Here is a 25683-nt window from a genome sequence, read left to right as displayed (position 1 = left end):
AGTGTATTTTGTAAATTATGTTAGGATAATTTGCTTATTAAGAGAAGAATCTGTGCCCCGAATTACAATGATTAAAAACACGCACATTACAAATCTGATGTGATTCTCTGGTTTATTTAAACCTTTGTCTTGAGGAGAACCTTCTTTGAAGGGTCTGCACTAAGACGAAGCAAAGGCGTTCTTGGCTTCCTTCAGAAAGTTTATTACCTTATGTGTCCAAAACTTGCAGCCATGCGATCAGCTATTAAGCCTAAGGAGTGCCAGATGCCTTTTCGGTTACCTGTCTGCAGCTCCTCTCAGCACAATGGACAGGATTTGGCCAACTCTGATGTAATGTTTACTATTGTTCCTCTCTGGGGCTTTTCACACAATAAGTCTATGATGGTCCCTGTTTAGACTTTGCATCTTGTTTCTATAACTTGTATCCTTAATAGTTGACCAGGTTCCTTCTCCAGTAGATTTAAGATATGTATTTTTATTGATTTCAGGGAGGAAGGGAGAGAAAGATAGAAACATCAATGATGAGAGAGAATCACTGATCGGCTGCCGCCTGCACACCCCACACTGGAGACTAAGCCTACAACCTGACCGGGAATCAAACTGTGATCTTCTAGTTCACAGGTCGACATTTAACCATTGAGCCACACAGGCCAGGTGGAGTAGGTTATTTTTACTTAGCAAAAAGTATTTTTACTTAGCAAACTACAGGAGGTCCTCGGGTTACGTCAGAGATTCGTTCTTATGGAGTGACATAATGAGATTTTTCACCATAAGTCAGAACCCACCTACATAAGGATCTATGTCACTCACATGGAACATATATACAGCAGTAATGAAGTGGTAACAGTAAAAAAAAAAAAAAATTAAAAGAAAGAGAACAATTCCTGACCTTTACTTGTGGTAAATAATAAAAAACACAAAGCACATATGTACATAAGTCGAAATAATGGAACTTTTTTGTAAATCAACTAGAGGCCTGGTGAACAAAATCTGTGCATGGGGCAGGGTGCGAGGAGGCCCTCAGCCCGGCCTGCACCTTCTCCAATTTGGGACCCCTTAAGGGGATGTCTGACATCCCTCTCACAATCTGGGACTGCTGGCTCCTAACCGCTCACCTGCCTGCCTGATTGCCTCTAACCACTCTCCTCTGCCTTGGCCCCCACCACCATGGCTTTTTCCAGAAAAATTAGCATATTACCCTTTTATTAGTATAGATGGGAGATGGCGATATAATCATGAAATGATGTACACCGAGTCCGACGTAACCCTTGGACTGTCTGTAATTTCAATTGCTGTGTGAGTTTTGCATGTGGAGGAAGACATTGATTTCTCCAACTCTAATGTGAAGTGAAAAAATATTGCCTTAGTAAGCATTTGTAGATTTATCTGGATCATCTAATGTACAGGATATTCCTCCCCTCTAATTTGTATGTGTTTAACCAGTTAACTACCACACGACCAAAATGGAAACTATGATATTTTGAATTTAATTTAAAAATCAAATTGCAGTGAATATTATAATGAAAATAAATATATTACTCACAATTTGGGTGTTCTTGAATATTTTCAGCTGAAAATTCTCATGAAAAATGATTTTAAAGTTGGTCAGGGCTGCCACTTAGGGAAAACATATTTTCTTTTATAGATGCGTATGCCATGTGGGGAAGGTCCTCCGCTTGTGTCTACAGATGCTTGTGGCATACAATGGATTAAGAACTTAAGGGAAAGCCCTACAGTGAGTAGGTATTTGGAATCAGACCTGCATTCAAATCCTAGTTCTCCTATTCACTAGGAATAGCTTTGTAATCCAGAAAAATATATTGAATTTCTTTAAACCTTAGTGATCTCATCTTTAAAATCTCACATCATAGGGTTGATATGAGTATTAACTTAAATTAGATGTTGTATGTAAAATGCTTAACATACTATGTAATACTTCAGAAACAATAAGTGAGAGCTATTATAATAAGGGAGAGTATGAATGCTTCTAGATGTGATACATGGAAGTTCTCTATTGTCTGGACATTTTCTCCTTACAAAATATAAAAAGGTGGCTTAATGTGGACATTATTGATGATAGACTTGGTTACACTATTGAGAAACTATGTTTTTCTACCTCACATGTTGTCAAATTCCTTCCTAAAACATTACTTGTGTAGTTTGTTATCTCTGAGTGGTTTCGCATTCCTCAAATAGAACAGGTGTTGATTGCTGACTTTGTTGTGGAGATAAAGATAGTAAACACCATTTGGCTTATCAAAAAAGGACCAGCATCCATGTGCAGATGTCAGAGGAAAGCAATGAATGTGAAATTTCAGTGTCACAGTGGAAAAATATTTGCTAAGACATTAACATCATGGATCTAGCATAAGAGATTTTCCATCAGCCAAAGTAAATTAAGATGGAGGAAAATAGGGAACTCAATATTTTGACCTGATATAATATAATTAGATAATTCTAAATGTGTTTTTTTTCTGTAATGGATCAATTCTGTAATTAATTCATTCAATAATTAATGTTCATCAATGAATTAATATAATCTTGTAAAAAAAACTATTAATGCTATAATAAAATTTATTTTGAAGTACTAATATCAGGCTAAAGTTTTTAGAAAGAACTAAATATAGAGTAGGTATAAGAAAATACCATTTCCTTCATGTTTGCAAATACAATTAATTAAATAAATTCATGTCACATGCAGATAGTTATTCTTTTATTCTATTTTAGGAATAGTCTAGTGTTGTAGATATTGTGAGATGCATAAAATCCAGGGAAATAAGACATAAACATATGCCACAGTCAAATACAAATGTTGTGTCTGATTAAAGCTAAGTATAATTAAGTTTAATACATCATCCATCACTTCCTATTCTTTGAGAACCATCTTCTGGAATTTCTGTTAACCCATGATCTAAGCTGAAGTTGTCAAATCAATATTTGCTGTGCCATTCCAAAGAGCCTTACGATCTTATAGAGAAAGTCATTTCAGATAAAAGGAATTCACATGTGGTATAGAGTCAGAGGGAGTCACAATTCAATTTGGGAAGCCCATGTGTCTTGGCTGTGATGTGTCACAGGTCAGAGTTAAATCTGAAACTTTCTATTCATCACCTCTTTTTTTCTCTGGCTTGGGGCTGAAAGCAGCCCACTCTGCCCACAAACAAGCTGTGATGAAATACAGTAGGTCTGCTCTGAAGGGCTCTGGCTCCCATTACAAAGAAACATCTCTTCTTTGTTCATCATCAAAGCACAAAAGATGCTCTGAAACTCCGAGGACAAATCACTGAATTAACCAGAAAACAGGGTGCCAGGGTTAAGGACCACCTTTCTGTGATTATGTTGTTCATAGTTAGGGTACTGTAGAAAGTTCACACACACACACACACACACACACACACACACACACACACGAGTTCACTTCAAAAAAGAAGCATGAATGTAGATTTCAAGATTTGTTGGAAGAATTGAATATTCGCTATCTGAAAGGAAACACCACACTGTATTTATTTTTCTATTATGAATCTAGAGTTTTGAAAAGCTCTCCTTAGTTTCTTAAATATGATTGGGTTCATAAAGGAAATTTACTTTCAGAAAACAACATTCCTGTAGTTTATCTGGAATGAGTCATGAAAATCTTGCTGCTTAGCTGTTCAGAGACAGGACTATTTATACTGTTAGTTCTAAATAAGCCCATGCACTAACCTTCGATGTTTAAGGGTGTAGGCAAAATTTGTAGCCCAGCCCCTGGGATATTAGAGCTCTCTTCAAGCATTTCGAATCCTAGCTTTTGAGTCCAGAATGTTTACAACATACCTGTTGGTTCAGTTCTTTTGCTCACGGACTGACAGGTCATCTGTAAAACATTCCTCATGGAATGACTCAAAGGTGCTTCCCACAGGACAAGCTAGCTGCTGCTTTGTTGTTTTTTCTTCTTTATTTTGCCTCAAAATATACTGTTTAAAAATTTGATTTTGTAGTTGTTCTGTTTTCTCCCAATTCTTTGTGCTTTTATCCACATTATTGTAAATGACCGAAGTTAAGAAAACAAAAGCCAACAACCTGCTTTTGAAAAAAAAAAAGAGGCTATGGAAAAATAGAATTCCCTATCACCACCCTCGCCCCTTTGCTTTCCCGTTCCCTCTCTCTATTCCAGCCCCTCTCCAGCCTTTGTGGGTTTCGCTGCAGTTGTGACTTCCATTTGGTTCCTGGCAGGGTTTGAAGTTTGAATTTTCTGATGGAGTTAGAATCACTTAAAAATAAAAAGTTTTATTTTACAACTTTAGATTAACAGAATTGTTGCAAAGATAATACTGGGGGTTCCCAAATACTCCACACCCAGTTTCCTCTATAATTAGCATCTTACATTAGTCTGATACATTCATCATAATTAGTAAACCAATATTGATACATTATAATTGACTCAAGTACATACTTCAGAGTTCCTTGATTTTCCCCTAATGTCACTTTGCTGTTGCAGGATCCCACTCTGGATGCCATATTACATTTAGTTGTCATGTGTCCTTAGTCTCCTCTTGGCTGTGATGGTTTTTCAGATTTTCCTTGCTGTTGTTGTTTTTGTTTTATTATTACCTTGATAGTTTCAAAGATTATTGGTCATGAATTTTATAGAGTGTCTTTCATTTGGGATCTGTCTGATGTTTTTCTCATTCTTAAACTTGGGTAATGTTTTAAGGGAGCAGGACCACAAAGGTGAAGTGCCTTGCTTATCACCTCCGATCAAAGATGCATACTATAAACACAACTTATTACTATTGATGTTGACCTTGATCATTTGTTTGAGACATTTGTCAGGTTATAATCACATTTTCACTTTTTCTTGAAGACCATCAAGGCATTTTTCTGAAGATTTAAATAGTACATTAATTAAAGCTATAAAGAAGCTAACTGGAACTGATCTTTTTTTTTTCTTTTTCTTTATTGGTGACGTTGTAAAGCTGCAACAAGTTTTTAAGTAGTTAGAGAAAATATAATTTCGATGGTGGTAAAAACATCTAATCTTTCTTTGTGTTAGGTGGGAATGAGATCCCGAAACCAGGGTGGTGAAACTTCATCCAACGGGCATATCTCCTGCCCCAAACCCTCCATCATAAGCAATGTTGATGATAAAAGTCTCTCAGAAGAAGCAAAAAAGAAGAACAAATCAAATAGAAAGGAAGATGATGTCATGGCCTCAGGAACTGTCAAACGACACCTAAAACCATCTGGAGAAAGTGAAAAAAAGAATAAGAAATCCTTGGAGTTATCCAAAGAAGACCTCATCCAGCTACTCAGTATAATGGAAGGAGAGTTGCAGGTAGAGTCAAATTTTCTGAACTATTGTGTTTCTAGTTTCTAAGCTATAAAATAAGAGGCTGTGAACCTGTCTGTCTCACTGAATTACTAACTTCATGGGGAAAAGGGCTATGGTTTTCTTATTCATTTTTAAATCCCTACTGTCTGGCATCAGTTTGCACTGAATAGATACTTGTTGAATGAAAAAAAATAAATGAATAGCTGATTTCAAGCTTATCTAGAAGCAGAAAATTTCTTCATGATATGAGTTTGGTAATAATTTAACACAGGTCCCTATACTTAGTAGTAGGTAATCTAATCTAATTAGGTAGCTTATTTAATTTAACCTTTGACTGTGGTTAAAAGTCAGAAAATTCATGATGATTAGAAGACCAAGATCAAGTGCCACTTTTGATTTTTTCCAGAAGGTAGAGCAAAAGGGAGATCAAGAGATAGAGGGAAGAAAGAGGGAGGAAGGGAGGGAAAGAGAAAGAAGGCTTTGTTTAAAACAGCCTTACACTTTTCTTATTTTTATAAGTTTCAGCTTAATGTTATAGGATATGAGATGCACACAACTAAGCAAAACATTGCGTTGTGAAGACCTACTACCTTCACAAAGTATTTTGAAGTCTATTATCTCATTCAATATCAATAAAAATGCAGGTATCATTATCTATATATATATAATGCTAATATGCTAAGTGTTCGTCCAGCTGGTAGCTGTGATGTGCACTATCCACCAGGGGGCAGACGCTCAACACAGGAGCTGCTAAGCAGCAGTGACTTTGCAGCAGCGGTTCTCAGGTGACTCACCCCGAAACCAGAGAGGAGGGAGCCCAGTTGCACCTTTGGCGGGGGTTATGTTGTTGCTGGGGCACAGTCAGCCCCAAATCTGGTTTACTGCACATTTACATTTGCATTCCACACTCTGTATGACAGTAACTTTGCAGAGTGCCCTTTCACATTCCAGGACTTTACTCCACAGATACCCTTTGAGCCATGGTGCCAGTCCAAATGTGGCCGACCAGGGAGGGACCATGGGAGGTTGGCTCCAGGGCATGTCTGGCCTTTTTTGTCCAATCCTGCCCCACTGGCCACCTTCAAATTAATTTCCTTTCAATGTGCACAAATCTGTGCACTGGGTCACTAGTATTTTATAATGAGGAAACTGAGGTCCAGAAGGGTTCGTTAGGGGTTCATCCAGATTTCAGCTTAGGCCTCCTCCTTCTTGGTCCAGTGCTCCTTCCACAGCCTGTTCTCATCAACCTTCTGTCACTACTGAGCCATGTCCCCGATTCAGTGTTTATTCTTAAGGACCCAAGAGGGAGTTAGGATTTTCTGAGTACCTGAGCTCTAGACAGTTTTATTTCTGGAAGTGGGGAAACCATAACTTCTTTTTCTGGTCTGTGTTGGGTGAGGTATTGGGTGGGGAGTGGGGTGGAGGAGAAGATGACTTAAGAGTGGAGATGCTATTTTCCTTTTTGTTTTTGTTAGACTCCAGGGCAATGATTTTCAATCCGTGTGCTGGAATAATTTTTTAAAAACATATAATATCTTTTATTATATGATATAAATGATCATATTTAGTCAGGATCATTGGCCTCTGTTCCTTTAAGATTGTCAAGTGAAAAAATGACAACAGCCAACACAAACAATAGCTCTTCAGTGTAAATGAATCAAAATTATAACTATTTTTTGTCAGATTGACAAAAAATATATTTTTTGGGATGCAGCAGAATTTAAGTAATGACTTTATGTGTGCCATGAGATGAAAAAGGTTGGATACTAGGGGAGTACTGATGATTGTTTGAGATAAACCTTTGTTTGGAGCTGTTAGCATCAGAGGTATTATTTTCAACCTACCCTAATCTGTTCCTGTTCTCATCTGTGTGTGCACATAGATAAGGAAACCCCTGGGGTGAAGAGAAATAGAAAACATTACAAAACTCAAATTTAAAAAAACCAACAAACAAACCTGATTGGGCTTACCATTTACCTTTGGATGAAAATCATATTTGCATTTCACACTGAAAGATGACATTTTCCAGAGCACCACCATTACTAAAAATAGCTTCGTCACTCAGAAATGTGGTTAATGTTTTGCCTATTAACATTTATTGTGTAAGGAGGCAGAACATATTAGCTCAACTTTTTAAGCTGCCCCCAGCAGACATTGACCTGAGTGGAGGGTACAATGGCTGCTTTTGAAATCACAAAACAATGTCACTTCTCTCCAGGCAGGGTGGCCTGTGTGGAGCTGGTGGCCCTTCCAGGCTCTAATTTCTGTAGAAGGCTGTTATATCATGGTGGATTCTGAAAGGCATTTAAGGTTCATGTGGCTTTTATGTTCATCATATTGCCAGATATGAATCCATAGCCTGGGCTTTCAAACACAGGGTGAGGTACACATAGGTTTACAGTTGTTTGCTTGGAAAATAATACAGTAATTAATAAATCACAATAGAATAAACTCTGTGTTTCATGTACTCACAACTGTAAATTTACTTTTGCCCCCCTCCTGTATAGACCCACATACCTAGGACATCGAAGAAATTAGCAAGAAAACTCCAAAGAAATACATTTTGCTCTCCATTAATTTTTATGAGTACAGGATACCTTAGCTTACACAATAAATGTATTTCTGAGTAGAAATAAGTAAGTAAAAAGTGTAAGATACTTGTGGGGGAGTTGGTGAACAAAAAGAGACATGAAACACCTGATATTTTAAGGAATTCCATGGTGCATTCATTTGCAAAGCAAATAATTCATCCTCCACATACTTATATGTGCTCACATGCATATGTAGGTATGTGCACTTGTAAATGCAGATTGTGCAATATTAGACTTGTTAAAAATGAGGATGTTCCTATATTTAGAGCTGGCAATATTTGTTCTTGTAGCCGACACCTGTACTTTATTAGCATTATCACATGGGTGGGTGGGGGAGGGTGTTGCAGCTAAGAGTGGGAGGCAGTTAGCATTAGCAATCATGAGTAAGCTGGTAAAAATGTGGCAGCTATGTGCCAGGTTTGCCAGACTAAAGATAAGAAAACAAATCTATATAAAGATTTTGTATTGAGAGGAAAGGCAGGGATATGCCTTGTGAGGCAAGTTATCTCAGCTCAGGCCTATACTAGTATGCCATTTGGCTGGACATGTCTGAGCATTTAGTGTGTTGTCTCCTAGACTTTCACAGTCCACCTATCACTCTTCCTTTATACATGACTCATATACCCTTCCTCTGGAGGTGGTGTTCCAAGATTCTATAAAATATCGGGACCCACAGGCATTTTGAGATATCTTATTTGCCTCTATTATTCTATATATGTGAAACTGACACTCAATGTATGTGAGTTGCCAGGGTTGCTCAGCACTTTAGTTTCATTTGCTCTTGACCTAAATTCTGTCTTATCTCCCCAAAATTATAAGCTCTCTTCTCTGTGTGTCAGCCTACTGTTCTGTCTCTCAGTCCAATGCCCATCTGTATCATTTACACTTTAGAGATGTTCAAGGGTGTTTGTTTGTTTTTTGTTATTGTTGTTCTTCACTTTAGAATTTCTTTCAAGCAGTCTAATGTGAACTTTGAGGCCAAAGCCATTCTGTGAAAAGATAAAATCATCTTAGGTAAGAGAAATAGAGTTAAGAGAAATGTTTCACATCATGGAGGTGGAATATAATTTAAGCCATGACGTTTGGTTGTGATCAGGGAGTGAGAAAAATGGGAAGATAGCAGTGCCATATGGCCATGGGCTGGTTAGTATACCAACTGGGGGGCTTCATATGCACTACTCTGTGAGGGTTTTGCCCTAAAGTTGTGCAACAGCCTAGCCTTGGGGGACTGGAACTGCTAAACAAAAGAAGTAGGGTGGCCCAGCCAGGGTGGCTCAGTGATTAAATGTTGGCCCATGAACCAGGAGGTCACAGTTCAATTTCTAGTCAGGGCACATACCCAGGTTGCGGGCTGGATCCCCAGTGGGGTCCCTTGTTTTTAAGTCACACCTTAGTAGATGGTGCAGGAGGCAGCCAATTCATGTATCTCTCATCTCTCTCTCATTCTATATCTGTCCCTCTCCCTTCCCATCTCTAAAATTAAAAAAGAAACAAACATTTTTTTTTTTAAAGAAGTAGGGTGACACACAGAGAATATGGCTTGTAATATTGGGGAGATAAGAATAACATTAGGCCCTGACTGGTATTGCTCAGAGGCTAGAATAACGTCAGTCTGCCTGTAGGAGATGTACCCCGAAGTGACTTGGGGACAAGGAGGAGGTGAGGTCCACACAGGCTTTTTATGATAATTTCTCTTTCTCAGACTCCTTGTTGATCTCTTCATTCTCTCCAACTCTGTATCCAAGGTTCTGGACATTAGAGATAGTTCTGTAGATTTTCTGGTTCTAAAGGCCTGCCACCTGGGGAATCTATTCTTCTCTCTATGGGAATTTGTTGAACCAACATTATAAACAACATGACCGTTATTGTTAGCATTGGCACCTTGCAAAAATTTGCAAATTTGCTGCCCAGATATCCAGGGAACTCTTGTAGTGCACCTCTAACAGACATGTATTAGAAACAGAGCTGTCCTTCCCAGGAACCTTTGCATTTTAAGGTGTCTTGTCCTGAACTGGTGATGTCGTGACCCTTGTAGACAAAAGCGTGTTGTTTCAGCGCAGTGACTGGCTGGCATTGCCCGCATAGAAATAGCAGGAATAGTTTTGTGTCATTGACTGCTTCCAATAACAAATGCTTTTCAATAAATTGGAACATTTTTACTCTCTGGGTGAAAAACTGGTCACATATTTCCCAGACTAAGCTGAAAATAATAAAATAGAACATCCAGACCATTATTTAGGCACCATGATTAATTTCCCTGTGTATTTGTCCAAAAATAGCACTTTAAAGAAGTTATTCAATTTGGCTGTACTGAAAATGACTAAAGTTCAAAGGAAATGGTACTGACATAAAAAACCCATAATTCAGGAAAACTTGGCAGAAGGATATTCTTATAAAATGATTAAAAAACAGGATCCTGCCTTGGCTGGTGTGGCTCAGTTGGTTGGAGCATCACTCTGTACACTGAAAGATTGTGGGTTCGATTCCTGGTCAGGGCACATACCTGGGTTATGGGTTTGATTCTAGGTCAGAATTTATAGGAAGACAATAGATCGGTGTTTCTCTCTCACTCTTCTCTCTCCCCCTCTTTCTCCTCTCTCTAAAATCAATAAACATGTCCCCAGGTGAGGATTAAAATAACGACAACACAGGATCCTAATTCTTTCTTTTTCTTAATGCGAAAAAAAAAAGCTATTTTATGTAGTAAATTTTCTTGATATATTCCACTTGAAAATATTTAAAAAAAAAAAAAAAAAACTAACCTCAAACGGGTTTCATAATTTTTCCCTTTATCCTTTTAGTTAGTTCTTTTCCACCTGTGTAAAAGGAGGCTCAGAGAAGGCTGGATACCATAACTTTGTATTTTCCAACCTGAGTCAGAGACAGAGTCATCCATACATTGAGAAATCTTTCTTTATCCTGGGAGACAGGCAGAAGAAGGTGTTGTATTTCAGAGATATTTTATGGAATAAATAATATGCCTGTAGCTAGTTAAAAGTTTTCTCTTTTCTCTCCTTCTGGGATTCCTAGCCATTTTCTTTAATATTGTTCACTAGTTATCCTTTTCCGCTCTACCACCTACTACTATAGGTGAGCCCTCTATCTGCTCTTCTTTCTCAGCAAGAGTTCATTCATTCTTAGGGCATTATTTAATTGATTGACCATACAGTATTTACAAAACGTTGCTGTGCTAGAAGTTTGAGGAATGCAAAAGTGAAGAAGAAGAATAATACTCATAGCTAAAATTTGATGAGTTCCTACTATGTGCCAAGCATGGCATTAGGCTCTGATTATTACAGCAGTCATGAAGAAAGTTTATGACCTGATAGGATAGATGAGAATGTATAGGGATTAATATTCTATAGGATAATTGAAATGCAAATTATGGGAGTACAAAGGAGGGAAAGATTATGAAAATTTCAAGAACTGAATACAAGCTTCATTGAAGAATTGATCCTTGAAGAAATGGTTAGGTTTGGATGGGTAGAGATTAGTGCAGAGGCAGCATGAACAGAATCAAACACAGACTGGGTGGGAAAGTGTGGTTATGTTCATCAGTGAACAATCTGACTCAGTGCAGAAGTATTTGGTAGAAGTAAAACTGTGCCACTATTGGAGACTATAAACAAGACATCTAAAAAACAATGGTTAGAAGGTATGAGGATCCCAAGGGAGTGGAATGATGCAGAAGCCAAGAGAGTCAAGATTGTCAAGAAGAAGGGAGGGGTGTGTCAGGCATATCAGCAAAAAGTGTCAGTTAGGCCAAAACCAGTTTGGCTTAGTGGATAGAGTGTCAACCTTTGGACTGAAAGGTCCCAGGTTCAATTCCGGTCAAGGGCATGTACCTTGGTTGTGGGCACATCCCCAGTGGGGTGTGTGTGTGTGTGTGTGTGTGTGTGTGTGTGTGTGTGTGCAAGAGGCAGCTGATCGATGATTCTCTCTCATCAATGTTTCTTTTTTTCTTTTTTCTTTAATATATTTTATTGATTTTTTACAGAGAGGAAGGGAGAGGGATAGAGAGTTAGAAACATCAATAAGAGAGAAAGATTGATCAGCTGCCTCTTGCACACCCCCTAATGGGGATGTGCCCACAACTAAGGTACATGCCCTTGACCGGAATCGAACCTGGGACCTTTCAGTCCGTAGGCTGATGCTCTATCCACTGAGCCAAACCGGTTTTGGCTCTCATCAATGTTTCTAACTCTCTATCCCTCTCTCTTCCTCTCTGTAAAAAAAAAAAAAAAAAAAAAAAAAAATCAATAAAAAAATATATATTTTTTTAAAGTCTCAGTTGGTTATAACAGAAGGGTGTTCATTGAATTTTTTAATCTGAAGCTCATTTGGAACATTTGCCAGAGAAGTTTCAATGAATTTAAGCTTATTTTCATTGGTTTGAGAAGTGAAGGGAAGTTAGAGAATTAGAAGAACATGTTTCTGTTGAAAATCCAGGAATTTAGAAAAAAATTTTTTGTAAGAGTTATTAAATTTTCCTGTTTACTGTGGTTGTTGTTTTGTTTTGTATGACATAGCCAAATATCCTTCCTCCCTTATTTTTTTTTTTTAAACAAAGCAATAAATTGTTTGGCATGGCGTATGCCCTTAGTACACATTTGTTGACCACCTGCTTTGAAATCACCATGTTGCTTTCCTCTACCTTTAAATTTTAAGTGAAACATGGGATTATGAAAAAGTAAAAGGCTAAAACAGTGTGTCTTAAATGCCAAGTCCTCTGGGGAAGTGTAGAACTCGAAAGGTTTGGTAGTTGACCTTATTTGTGTTGACTTTGAGTCTTGATTTAGTTCCTGACTGTATAATAATGGGTTGTTATGATCATTATTTTACAGATGCTGTTTGGAGAGCTTTGATAAGAAAGGAGGACAAAGATAGGATATCTTTTATCTATTTATCTATTATCGAGGGAAACTCAGATGAAGGGAGAGTTTTGAAAAATGAAAGAAACTTGACTGTGTTTATAGGTTAAGGGGTTATAGGACCCGAAAGGAGCAGAGTCAAGGATAGAAGAAAGAGCAAAAGTTTTTGATCAAGCAGAGTCTTGGAGAAGGCAGGAGGGAATGAAAGGTATGGTTTTGGGGATGACCTTGGGTTTGCCCTTGAAAAGAAGAGAAGCCCTTCATCTTCTGTGACAGAGAGAAAAAGAAAGAACGGGTGGGGATGAAGATAATGTTTATAGCAGAGCAGTGGGCAGTTGAAGGAAATCTCCCTAAAGCTTCAGCTTTTTCAGCAAGAAAAAGACAAAGTTATGTTCTGCTGAAAATGAGACCTGGGCCACGTAATTTTGATGTGCTCATAATTCTGGTGTGCTGCTGTTGGGAATGCTAGGGGAAAGTGGTTGTGGGTAAATAGGAGCATTAGTGAGTGGAGTTTAGGATTCAGCCAGCAGAGAACCACGTGTTCGCAGGGGCACCGTCTGTTTAGATATATTATATAGCATGAAATCTAGGCTTGCAGTTGTCCAAGTGGCAGAAGTGAAAGAAATGGAGACAATGCCGAGCAAGAAAGAGATATAGGGAGGAATGAGCAGGGCCATGGGGGAAGGGCACGAGAGGGCTGGAGTGGCTTGAATCTGGGCTATTTGCATTTTCATTTTTTAAAAAATATATATTTTATTGATTTTTTTTTACAGAGAGGAAGGGAGAGGGATAGAAAGCTAGAAACATCGAAGAGAGAGAAACATCGACTAGCTGCCTCCTACACACCTACCACTGGGGATGTGCCCGCAACCAATGTACATGCCCATGACCAGAATCGAACCCGGGACCCCTCAGTCCGCAGGCCAACACTCTATCCACTGAGCCAAACCGGTTTCGGCTGCACTTTCATTTTCTGTGTGCTGTAGTTTTAACTAATGCAAGGTCTTGGGTGTGGTCCCGGCGGGTAGAAGTGAGGCAAGTAGAGTTAATGAGATTGAGGAATGGTAAAGTTAAGATATTGGCTAAATCTCCTATATCAATGTTAAAGCTTCGGAGGATGATGCTTCTTGGAGCTGAGAACAAGTCTGTTTCATTTAATAAATCTGAGGGCTGAGGACCAGAAGGTCAGTAGATAACTGCTTCCAGAACATTTTTTTCTGAAGTGTTTCTCTGATCATGTCATTCTGTTCTTTGGGATTTAAAAGAGTTCTCTAGACCCTCTCTGATTGAAATTTATATTGCTCTGACTGGCTTGAAAAACCTACTTATTAACTGATGACACCCCCTTAGCTATGAAAGTTCATCTTTAGAATTCCTTAACATGACATTCTTAATGTCTGCAAAAGACTTTGAACTATATAAAGTATCAGAGTATAGTATGTATAATGCTATTGAATTAATAATAATGTTCCCAAATATTTACAAGGATATCCCTACTTCTCTGCTATGATTCTGCTTATCTGTCATTTTTAACAACAGATGCCATGATGAGTGGAAAAGAAAGCTATGGTACATTTACACAATGAAATACTACTCAGCAGTAAAAATGAAGGAAATCTTATCTTTTGGGATAGCATGGATATACCTGGAGATATTATGCTAAGTGAAATAAGCCAGTCAGAGAAAGATAAATACCATAAGATTTCACTTACATGTGGAATCTAATGAACAAAATAAACTAACAAAATAGAAACAGACTCATAGATATAGAGAACAGACGTCAGAGGGTAGGAGGTAGGGGGACTGGGTGAAAAAGGTGAAGAGATTAAGCAAAAAAACAAACACACACACAAGACAAAACCTCATGGACAGACAACAGTATAGTGATTACCTAAGGGAAAGGGAGTCGGGGAGAGGTAGAAGAGGGTGAAGGTTGATGGAAGGAAACTTGGCTTTGGGTGGTGAACATGCAATACATATTACAGATGATGTGCTAGGATTGTACACCCGAGACCTCTATAATTTTATTAACCATTGTCACCCCAATAAATTCAATATTTTTAAAAATGAAAAAAATCCTCCATTGGGGATGGTGATGATCAGTTCAGATGGAATTACCTGGTACAGCCAAGCACAGTAGGGTTATACTAAAGGACTGCCATTTATCATTTTTTTTCTTTAGAAATGGCTTTTTTTCCTAAGTGAGTTCTGTTTGTCACATGGTAAGGCTTTCTGTGAGTCTCTGTACTTCTGAAGAATAAGGCTTTTAGCTACTCTCTACGGCTTTTAGAATTGATGACTCACCTGCACTTCGTATGCTCCATCTTTAGAATCTGAGGCTGAGGTCACCCTGAGTGAGGCTGCCCAGTGAAACCTCACACCACCCAAATGGTCAGCGTGCTGAGAATGGTATGTCTTTGCTAAGTTTAGGAAAGAGACAGGTTGCTTTCTGGTTAAAACCAGGACCAGATCTTATTTGTTGTTGAATCTGATGCTTCAGAATCTCATGTGTCTGGTAGTATTGTCATTGTTTTGGCAAAGAGCTTTCTTTGGTGTCACTGGTCAGGCAGAATGTTTTTAGTGCTCCTAATAGAATCAGAAAGTTGGCTTCTCTGCAGTGAGAATAATGTATCGTGGGCACTATGGGGGAGAATCTTACTTTTACCAAGAAATTTAAAAAAATATATTAATAAAGAATGTTCCAAAAAGTAAGTCTATTTATTATTTTATGAATCCCTGAATAATGGAAAATACTTATATAGGTATTATGTGAAAGATGGAGACAACCCTCTACCCCCCGCCAAATGACTATAACTTGTATTTTTTGTTTAGTAAACAAAACTATATCTAAATATCCAACTTACCTGTTTCCCAGTTTTGGGGGCATGTTCTCTTGTTACAAGGAACCATTTTTATGTAAAATTAGGGGTTGTATTGATAACTGTTATGAGATATATTTGGTAAATGGAGTATAATTGAGGCATAAAGCTTTGTAATTTCAGAAGGACTTGGAGAAGTAAGATCCAGAACTGTGCTATCCTAAGCAACTTTCTATGAAGAAAGAAATATTCTACATCTGTGCTGTCCTATATGGTAGCCAGTAGCTATGTGGGACTTGTGAGCATGTGAAATATGGCTAATATGGCTGAGGAACTGGATTTAAATTTTTAATGATAATTAACTTAAATTTAAATACCCACATATGGCTAGTGACTACCAAATCAACAACACAGAGATAGAGAAACAACGTGGTACTCATCTGAAAGATAGAGAATAACAGGAAAAAGTCAAGTCGGAACACAGACCCTTAGAAAACACCCATGGTGAAGGGTAGGAGGGGAGAAAAGAAAAGACCAACGAAGACGAGAGGACATGGTTAAAGAGAAAGGAAAACAGATCAGAGCCGTGATGTGTTAGGGGCACCGGGAGGAGAGAGTCTCAGGAAGGGGACATTCCCAGTCCTCAGAGCTGCTGCAAAGCTGGCGGGTGAAAAGTGAGAACATGTCATTTATTGAGCTGACATTTAAAAGGTGGAGTGTCAAAGGAATAGTGCTAATGACAGATGGCTGGTGTCCAGGAGCTTGGCCAGACTTCACTTTTGAGAAGTCTGTAGGTAGAGAAAGGTGGCAGGGCTGGGATCTGAAGGAATGGTAGGAGAGGCGAGGCCGGAGCATTTTAAAGAAAATTCCAGACATGCTATCATTTCACCCGGCAATAAGGAGATTATAATGACTGTCTTCAGGGCAGGTACCATCTAGTCCCAGGTTGAGAGATAGCTCTGCCACTAATCTTGGCCTAACACATCCAGTGAGAAAATTCACAAAGTGGTGCAAGGGGTAAGGTAACAGGCAGAGGACAAAGCCAGGATGTGCACCATCACCTGACGTTTCCTTGGAACAGCCTCACTGTTGGTCACCAGGCTGAAGGTTCTGCCAAGCCACTTTCTGGATTCAACAGGCAGCACTTTTAGGAAAAAATTTAAATAGTAATCCACTTTCTGTTTATTTATTATTATTTTTAAAAATTTTTATATTAACCAAATGGAATTACAAAGTAAATTTCTAAAAGCATCTATCTGGTCTGTCTACTAGGAGTTTGTAATTTAAAATAGTTCTTGAAAAGAAAGACACGGACAAATAGAAATTTTGTTTAAAATAGTCAAACAAGCCCAACCGGTGTGGCTCAGTGATTGAGCATCAACCTATGAACCTGGAGGTTAGGGTTCGATTCCCCATCAGGGCTCATGGGTTGTATAGACTTAATCCCTAGTAGGGGGCATGCAGGAGGCAGCTGATCAATGATTCTCTCTGATCATTGATGTTTCTATCTCCCTTGTTCTCTGAAATCAATAAAAATATATTTTTAAAAAATAGTCAAACAATGTAGAAAATGGTGGAGAGGAATGTACCTATGTGAGGCTATAGGTAACTGAATAGGATGGAGAGAGAGTGGGGAGTAGGCATGTAGTCAGGAAAAGATTAGGAAAAATGTCCTAAATTTTTAATGTTCCAATTCCCTGGGAAACAGAGACCTTGATGAGACAATAATTCCATGTCTAAAGAACCCTAGGAGATTTGATCAATCTTGCTCCTTTTATGTGAAAACTTTCCAGGCCCCTGACAAGCTGGAGATACAGATCATGGAGGAGCTAGCAGAAAGGGTCAGGGAGATTGTGCTTCATCTAAGTCAGGTGCTTCTTTCTGGTTCACACTATTCATATACAACATTTTGGTCATTATTACATGTTGTTTTTTAAGAGTAAAATGCAGAACTGCATCACTACACCATGGTAGGTTTAAATTGATGATGTCACTGTAGCAGCACTGCTTACAATTGCTAGCAACTTGACAATGTTTACAAATTCCAGGGCCAGCCTCTAACCTTTTCTTTATTCCCTTCTCTCCTCTGAACAGTTCAATGGCACTCAGGAAAGTCCCTGGGCAAAGACTTAGTAGATAAAGAATGGCCCTTTTTAGGTACTTCCTTCCTCATGACCTTCCCTTGTTTTGGCCCCAGTGACCTTCAGGAGATGTTCCCTGGAACAGTGGTGATGAGGGCTTGTTCACCTTGTGTGACCTGTGACCTGAGGTTTGCAAATGGGGTTTTTAAGTGCAGACAATGTGTAGACTATTTTCTTTGCAAAGCTAACTGGTTCAGGTTAGCTTTTTTTAAAACCTGAAAACAAGTATAATATGAACTGTGTTCTGAAACTATCAGAATGTGCACACTTATTTTTTTCTTTTCTTTAATGGAATGTAAATTCTGGCCTTTGAATTGACAAAGACAATCATTTGACCTCAGATAAGATCACAGTTGCATACAGCACTTAAGCCCTGGATATTTCTTCTCTTTGCAATATCTGACATGACTTGTTTATAGGCGGCTGTAGCATAACATGTCAGCCTTGAAATGCCAGGTATGCTGACTGCAAAATCTGACCTGATGAGCATCACATCAACCAATCATAGACCAGTCTCAAAACATATAGAGCTCAAAGACAACCTGGCTGGGTAGATCAGTTGGTTAGAATGTTGTTCTGATATGCCAAGATTGTGGGTTCTATCCCTGGTCAGGATGCATACAAAGAATTAACCAATTAATGATAAATAAGTGACAAAATCTCTCCCTCTCTCTCTCTCTCTCTCTCTCTCTCTCTCTCTCTCTCTCTCTCTCTCTCTCTCATATTAAAATTTTTTTTAAGAGAGAGAGCTCAAAGAGAGTCATGTTACATGGCTGTCAACAGAGAAATAGTTTTATCCAAACCGTCTATATTTAAAAGAGAAAGCAGGGCACTGGTGAAGATTGTGAAAATTATTTTCCTGTGATATAGTACATAATCGAAAGAAAGGGTGTAAACTTTGATTCACAAAGACCATTGTCACTTGGGTCTGTTTGCCTAGCGTGCAATGCTATCTTTGGACACAGTCTTGTTCTTCAACAATGTATATGTTTGTATTGGCAGGAAAGAACTTCTATGGACCTTTCTGAACAGCAGCCATTAATCTCTAGTACTACTTTGTCCCACGTTAAACATTTCCTGATCAAGAGCCTGAGAGGAAACCAAAAACAATGTGCACACATTTTAGCAGACCCTGCTCTCCCTCTGCTTTTTAAAGGTAGTAATAATGAGAACACCTTTGCAAGTTCATGGTTCTCTGGGGAATAGCTGATTTATGAAGTAAATCTCGATAAACCAAAGGTTTGTATGCTCCTAGGCAGATGTAGAAAATGGTCTCAAGGGCTGAAAAGCAACACTTGCACCAATGAAAGTGAATCTCCCTTGAGTAGCGGTGTTATTGTTTTTTAAATGTAAATGGGTCTGCCCTGTATCAACATATTATAGCCCTAGCAACGAAAAAATTTTTATATGTTATATGTGTGTGTGTATCTAATATATATGTATATATATATATATATATATATATATTTTGCTAATTAGAAAAATCATATATATGATTTTTTTAATTAGTTAAAAAAAAATTACACTTGTTTTCAGGGTTTTTTTTAAACCTGAAAACAAGTATAGTATGAACTGTGTTCTGAAACAATCAGAATGTGCACACTTATTTTTTTTTTTTTTCTTTAATGGAATGTAAATTTTGGGCTTTGAATTGACAAAGACAATCATTTGACCTCAGATAAGATCACAGCTGTATACAGCACTTAAGCCCTGGATATTTCTTCTCTTTGCGATATCTGACATGACTTGTTTATAGGCGGTTGTGGCATAACATATTAGCCTTGAAGTGCCAGGTATGCTGACTGCAAAATACCTGGCAAAGACCTCTCCTGAAAAGAGACTTACATGTTCTGAGGTGGAGACACTTCCAGGGTCTCTGAAGAGTTAAGCATAAAAAACTCTGAACATTCATTTCCTTCTCTCTGGAGTGTGATTGCTTCAGTGGGAGGGGATGTAGGCTGTAGGCTTCCTCTCTCAGACCAGATGCAGGTGGTTAGTTGTAAGTTCTCACATGTGTGTCCCCCCCTCCTGTCCCTCTCCCAGTTTCACTGCCTCATTGTAATGATCTTCACAGTTATCACTGTTGTTTAACTACGGCAGAGAGGGGATCAACAATCTGGCCATTCCTATTGATCTTCTGCCATATGACAGTTTGCTTAATTGACAAGGGAATAATTGGCAGACAGTTATGGAATGCCAGCTAGTTAGTGGAGGGAATGCAAGGGTGGTGGTGGTGGGGGAGAAGAAGCCCAGAGTCCACTCTCACTGCCTCATTTCAGGCATCCTTACCGCCTTGCACATGTTTTCTTGCAATAGCCTCCTACCTGGTATGCCCTCCCCACAGTTTTGTTACCAGTACTGCTCTACATGACAGCAAGAGTTAGCTTTTTTTAAAGTACACATTGACTACGTCTTTCCTCTGCTTAGAACACTCAGAGGCTCCCTGTCACTCTGAGAGGCTTTTATGGACTGGAGGCTGCTCACCTCTCCAGCCTCATCTGTCAGTGAATTACCCCAATCTGTGTCCTGTCAGCCTGGCTTGTCTGCAATCTCCTGAACATTTCCTGTCTTAAATGGTGTTGAGAGCCTCCTACAGGGCGGGGCGGGTATTCTCTTTCATTATGTATTATGCAAATGTTTTAAAACAAAAGGCCCTAACATTCCACACGTTCAAGGTGGGCTGATGGGAGCCAGTGCATTGATTGTATTCATTGACTTCTGTCCTACTTTATTTTTTATGCTGTTTCTACATCACGTGAAGGTCATTAGGCAGGGAGGCAATTCTTCTTCCAAACACCTACTGTTTGGCTCGTGCTTAAAAGCTTTTTCCATTACCTGTCAGGACATGCTCACGTGTTTGCTCAAGGAGTTCATGTTAGAGGACTTCCGTCCTGTCCAGGTGTTTTTATATTTTGATAGAATATCATTCTGTTCCAAGGTGGAGTATTATTGTAATTACATACTGTAATCAGAAATCATGCTGTAATTATAAGACAAGGGAAAAGTAGGATAAATCTGAGTCCAAACATGAAAATATAATTATAGGGGTAACGATATATTTTTTTTTAAATGTATTGTTAAAAATATTTTTTTGTGTGATTTAAAACAACAGTTTCATTATCTTTCATGTTTTTTACTAGAAGCCCAGTGCACAAAATTTGTGCACTCTGCGGGGAGGGGTGTCCCTCAGACCAGCCTGTGCTCTCTTGTAATCAGGGAGTCCTCAGGGGATGTCTCACTGATGGCTTTGGCCCACTCCCCACAAGACATGAGTCAGACATCCTTAGTGCTGCTCAGAAAACGGGAGAGGCTCCCACATAAGCAAGTGGAAGAGGCTCCTGCCACCACCGCCGAGCTCACCAGCCATGAGCAGCCCTCCCCCTGTGAGAGCGTACTGACCATCAGGGGAGAGCTCCTGCATTGAGTGTCTTCCCCCAGTGGTCAGTGCATGTCCTAGCGACTGGTCATTCCGCCGTTTGGTTTATTTGCATATTAGCCTTTTATTATATAGGATTATTGAGGTATAATTGACACATAACATTAATTTCAGGTGAACAATGTAATGATTCAATAATTGTATATATTATAAATGATTATCACAATATCTAGTTAACTTACAAATGTTTTATATAAAAATTTGAATAGCTCATTCACACATATGGTTGAAAAACTAGAAAAAATATGTAAAAAAATACATTTTATACAAATAGAGCATATTATATACACTGTTCTGCCATTGGTCTTTTCAGACATCAGATATGCCTTCTTATTACAATATTATTGACTATATTCCATATGTTGTACTTTGCATCCCTGTGACTATTTTGTAACTACTAATCTGTACTTCTTAATTGAATTGTATGAGGTTTTTTAAAAAAATAATTTTTGCATATTAATCCCTTATCAGATGTATCATTGCCAAATATCTTCTCTCATTCAGTTGGTTGTTTTCTTGGTGGTATTTTTTGCTGTGCCAAAACTTTTTAGTTTGAGGTAGTCCTATGTGTTTTTCCCCTTTGTTTCCCTTGCTTGAGGAGTTATACCAGAAAAAATATTGCTAAGAAAAATGTTAGAGATTTTATTATCTACTAGAGGCCCATTGCACAATATTCGTGCAAGAATAGGCCCCTGGCTTCACTTCCAGCCGACTGGGAGCAGCCATGTCCCTGCTCCCTGGCCACCTGAGGCCTTGCAGCTGGCACGTCCCCACTTCTGTCTGGAGCACCACTCCAGTAGCTCCCTCCGCCGCCCCACTTCCTCTCATAGCAGGCTTCACTCATCTCTGTACCTGCATATGCAAATTAACCTCCATCTTTGTTGGGTTAATTTACATATTCACTCTGATTGGCTGTGGGCATAGCAGAGTGATGGTTAATTCGCATATTTCTCTTTTATTATGTAAGATGTTATCTTCTAGGAATTTTATGGTATCAATCTTACATTTAATCTTTAATCCATTTTTAGTTCATTCTTGTATACAGTGTAAGAAGGTAGTCTAGTTTCAGTTTTTGCAAGTATCTGTTCAGTTTTCTCAATACCACTTACTGAGTAGACTGTCTATCCTCCATCTTGTCTTCTTGCCTCCTTTGTCATATATTAATTGACCATATGGGTTTGAGATCTCTATTTTTTCATTGATCTGTTTTTATACCCATACCATGCTGTTTCGATTACTATAGTCTTGTGGTATAGTTTGATATCAAGTAATGTGGTATCTTCAACTTTGTTCTTCTTTCTTAAGACTGCTGTGGCTATTCAAGTCTTTTGTTTTTCCAAGCAAATTTTTGGATTATTTATTCTAGTTCTGTGAATTATGCCATTGATATTTTTACAGGAATTGAATAGAATATATAGATTGCTTTGGGTAGTATGACATTTTTAATGGTGTTAATTCTCTCTATCAATGAGCTTGGTATATGCTTCCAATTTCTATCTTCTTTAATTTCTTTGTTCTATGTCTTATAATTTTCTGAGTACAGGTATTTTACCTCCTTAATTAAATTTATTCTTTGGTATTATTTTTTATGTAGTTGTAAATGGGATTATTTTCTTAGTTTCCCTTTCTGATAGTTCATTATTGGTGTATAAAAATGCAATCTACTTCTGAATATTTATTTTGTATCTGGCTACATTTCTGAATCCATTTATCAGTTCTAGTAGTTTTTTTTGTTTTGTTTTGTTTTGTTTTTGTAAAATCTTTAAGGTTCTCTATATATAATATCATGTCACCTGAAAATAATGACAGGTTTTTTTCCCTTCCCAATTTGGATACCTTTTATTTCTTCTTCTCATTTGATTGCTGTGGCTAGGACTTGCAGTACTGTATTGAATAAGAGTGGTGAAAATGGACATCTCTGTCTTGTTCCTAATCTTAAGGGAAATGCTATTATAGATAGCAAGAGGGAAGATTTGATAACAGAGAACTTATAAACTAATAGTATATGAGAGTGTGGAATAGAAGAATATAGTGTGATTTATTTGTAGCATTACCAGCCCAGTTAAGGTTAGTGATCATGAATTTAAAGTGACATCAGTTGGCATGATATGTTTTCTTTACCTGTGAGTATAATCATTTGAGATGGGATTTAACCAATAGTTGGCTTTAACCAAGGCTTTGGATTGACCAAGTAAATATAAGCAAGGGAGAGAAAAGACATGAAATTGAGGGTGTATGTTATTAAAATTGAAGGTGGGTGAGAAGGAAAATGAGCACATGGGAATAGGGAAAATGTATTTCACATGAAGGCCAGTGAAAATATATTAAAATCAATGAATTGCAGATTCTGCTGCCATCAAAGCATTGTTAGAGTTGGGGTTCTAAAGGAAGTGAGCTGGAAATATGGGAGATATAGTTGAGAGTTGAAATTTTAGTTGGTTGCAATTTTTGGTATATGTCCATAGAATAATGACCAAGGCTGAAGTAGTGTGAAGGAGAGAATTTTTACAAGAGAGAAGTTCAGGGAATTGGGAGGTCATGATAGCAGAATATAAGGTAATATTGAAATCACCAAGAAATTTGACAGAATTTAGAGGGAGTAATAGCAATCCAGGAGTTAACATCTTCAAGAAAGAAAGAAAAGTGAATGATCCCAGGGATGTGAATGGTACCTGGATACAAAAAGAAAGGATGAAAACTGATATTGTCATGAGATTCAGAGCTAGGACATTTTAGGGAAGAGGGAGAGAGAATGATCCAAAAGCAGTGATGCAAAGCAAGGTGGAAATCTACTCCACCTTCAGGCCCTCTGGTACAAAGGAGAAGGGTGAGCTCTTGGGGTAGCAGTGTTCTAGAAGAGTGTCAGGGAGGTGGTTCTCAAAGTTGTCTGCAAATGCTTGTACCACACTCCAGACCAATCAAATAACAACTTCTGGAAGTAGGAATTGGGCTTCAGTATTTTTTAAAATAAATTTTACATGATTCCAATGTTCAGTAAAATTTGAAAATCACTGCCTTAGAGCAAGGGGGTGATGGGAACATTACCAGAAGAGTTTGTGGTCTTAGAAGGGGCTTGTCTTTGAATGTGAGTTTCAGAGAGCACAGTGAAAGAATTTCAGGAGATGGGGATGGGTGAGATAAAAGATTAGGAAAGATGACGTCAGGGCCAAATGCAATTTGAGTTTGAGAGGTGAGGGGTCTGAGTTTTCTCTGGGTTTTGTACTTATACCAAGTGCCAAATACCTTTGTTTTAAAAGCTGCAGTATTGAGAATACACAATTGTTTTCTTTATTTATGGCTTTGTTGAGTTCTTAGGAACCAGAGCTATAATAGAAAAAGAAACGTTAGACTCGTCAGGTTCAAATGGTTTAGCTATGCTTAAGTCGTCTAGGGATGTAAGTCTTCAGAAATGACCTCCATGAGTATGACACCCTCTGTGCCATGGCCACTAGAACTTGAGCTGGAAAGAGTGAGCCTATGTTGCTATAGTTCCATGGTGCCTTGCTAAATTAGCCCCCTGGGATTAAGCATGTATGAAGAGTAGCTGCAAAAAGAGGGCATTCTGGTTCCATGTTTATTGGCCTTGAAGGTCCTGAAGGAAATCTAGGGATATTCCCATAATATTATTCAAGACCAGCCACTGTTGAACATAAAATGATGAGTTCAGCATTGAGAAATCTGGCAACACGGATTGTCTGATCTCATCCACCTGCCTCTTCTATTGAGTCATCTTCACCACGCTTTCATCTGACCATTGGCTTGTGGACGATGAAGCAAGATAATGACAGCTCAGTTAAGGTCCCTAACCACAAAAACTCAGTAGAGGTCAATGCATATCAATTGTCTGAAATAATAATATTTGGCAACTTGGTAACCACAAATAAGCAGCAGGAGTTTGAAATAACTAAGGGGATCATGAGCCATTTTATCGACTCTACTATAATCAAGAAAGCACTTTCTCTGAAAGTTTCCAGCTATTAATATGAATGTTGGCCAGTGGTTCTTAGTCATTTATTATGAAAAAGCTGATGCACTGGGAACATTATACAAGATAGTAAAACAGAGATTTTTTAAAACCAGAACCAGTGTCATACTTTCTGATAAAGTTCAAGCTTAGGCTGTCATAAAAAAAAAAAATCCTAAGGGCCTGCAAGTAATGAGACAATGATATATAACCTGCTTAACCAGTGTGATCCCACTTTAAATGATGACTGATTATTGGCAGTAGTTGCTGATAAGCTTATAACAAAATCAAGTTTGTTCAACATCTTCTCTCAAGAAGACTGTAAAAAACTTGGTTGACTATAGGAACTGCATATGGGGAAAAATTATGCTTGCAAATAATGCTTTACATATGTACTGATCTAAAAATTAGGTAAAAATATTGAATTACAAATTTTGAGCTCAACGACTGCATTTCTATTGCTAATAGACAATTTATTTATTTATTTATTTATTTATTTTTACAAATAATGTATTTGCATACACAAATTTCAGTGAAATGTCAATTACTT

The 25683-nt window shown here is 38.2% G+C and overlaps 1 protein-coding gene across 4 annotated transcripts in view; it reads left to right on the top strand.

Moving 5' to 3' along the window:
* Positions 1 to 25683, top strand: part of FILIP1 (filamin A interacting protein 1) — a 173701-nt gene that overhangs the window by 66261 nt on the left and 81757 nt on the right. For all 4 annotated transcript variants that reach the window (XM_084889245.1, XM_084889244.1, XM_084889243.1 and 1 more), the window contains one exon: positions 5033 to 5314. In XM_084889245.1, the coding sequence (XP_084745371.1) occupies positions 5039 to 5314 (276 nt within the window). In that variant the 5' untranslated portion in view covers positions 5033 to 5038. The remainder of the gene's footprint in view (positions 1 to 5032; positions 5315 to 25683) is intronic.

Source organism: Pipistrellus hanaki (genome assembly GCF_964339955.1).
Source record: "Pipistrellus hanaki genome assembly, chromosome: 7".
Lineage (NCBI taxonomy): Eukaryota > Metazoa > Chordata > Mammalia > Chiroptera > Vespertilionidae > Pipistrellus > Pipistrellus hanaki.
The sequence above is the reverse complement of the archived record's forward strand: the minus strand, read 5'-3'. Positions and strand labels throughout refer to the sequence as shown.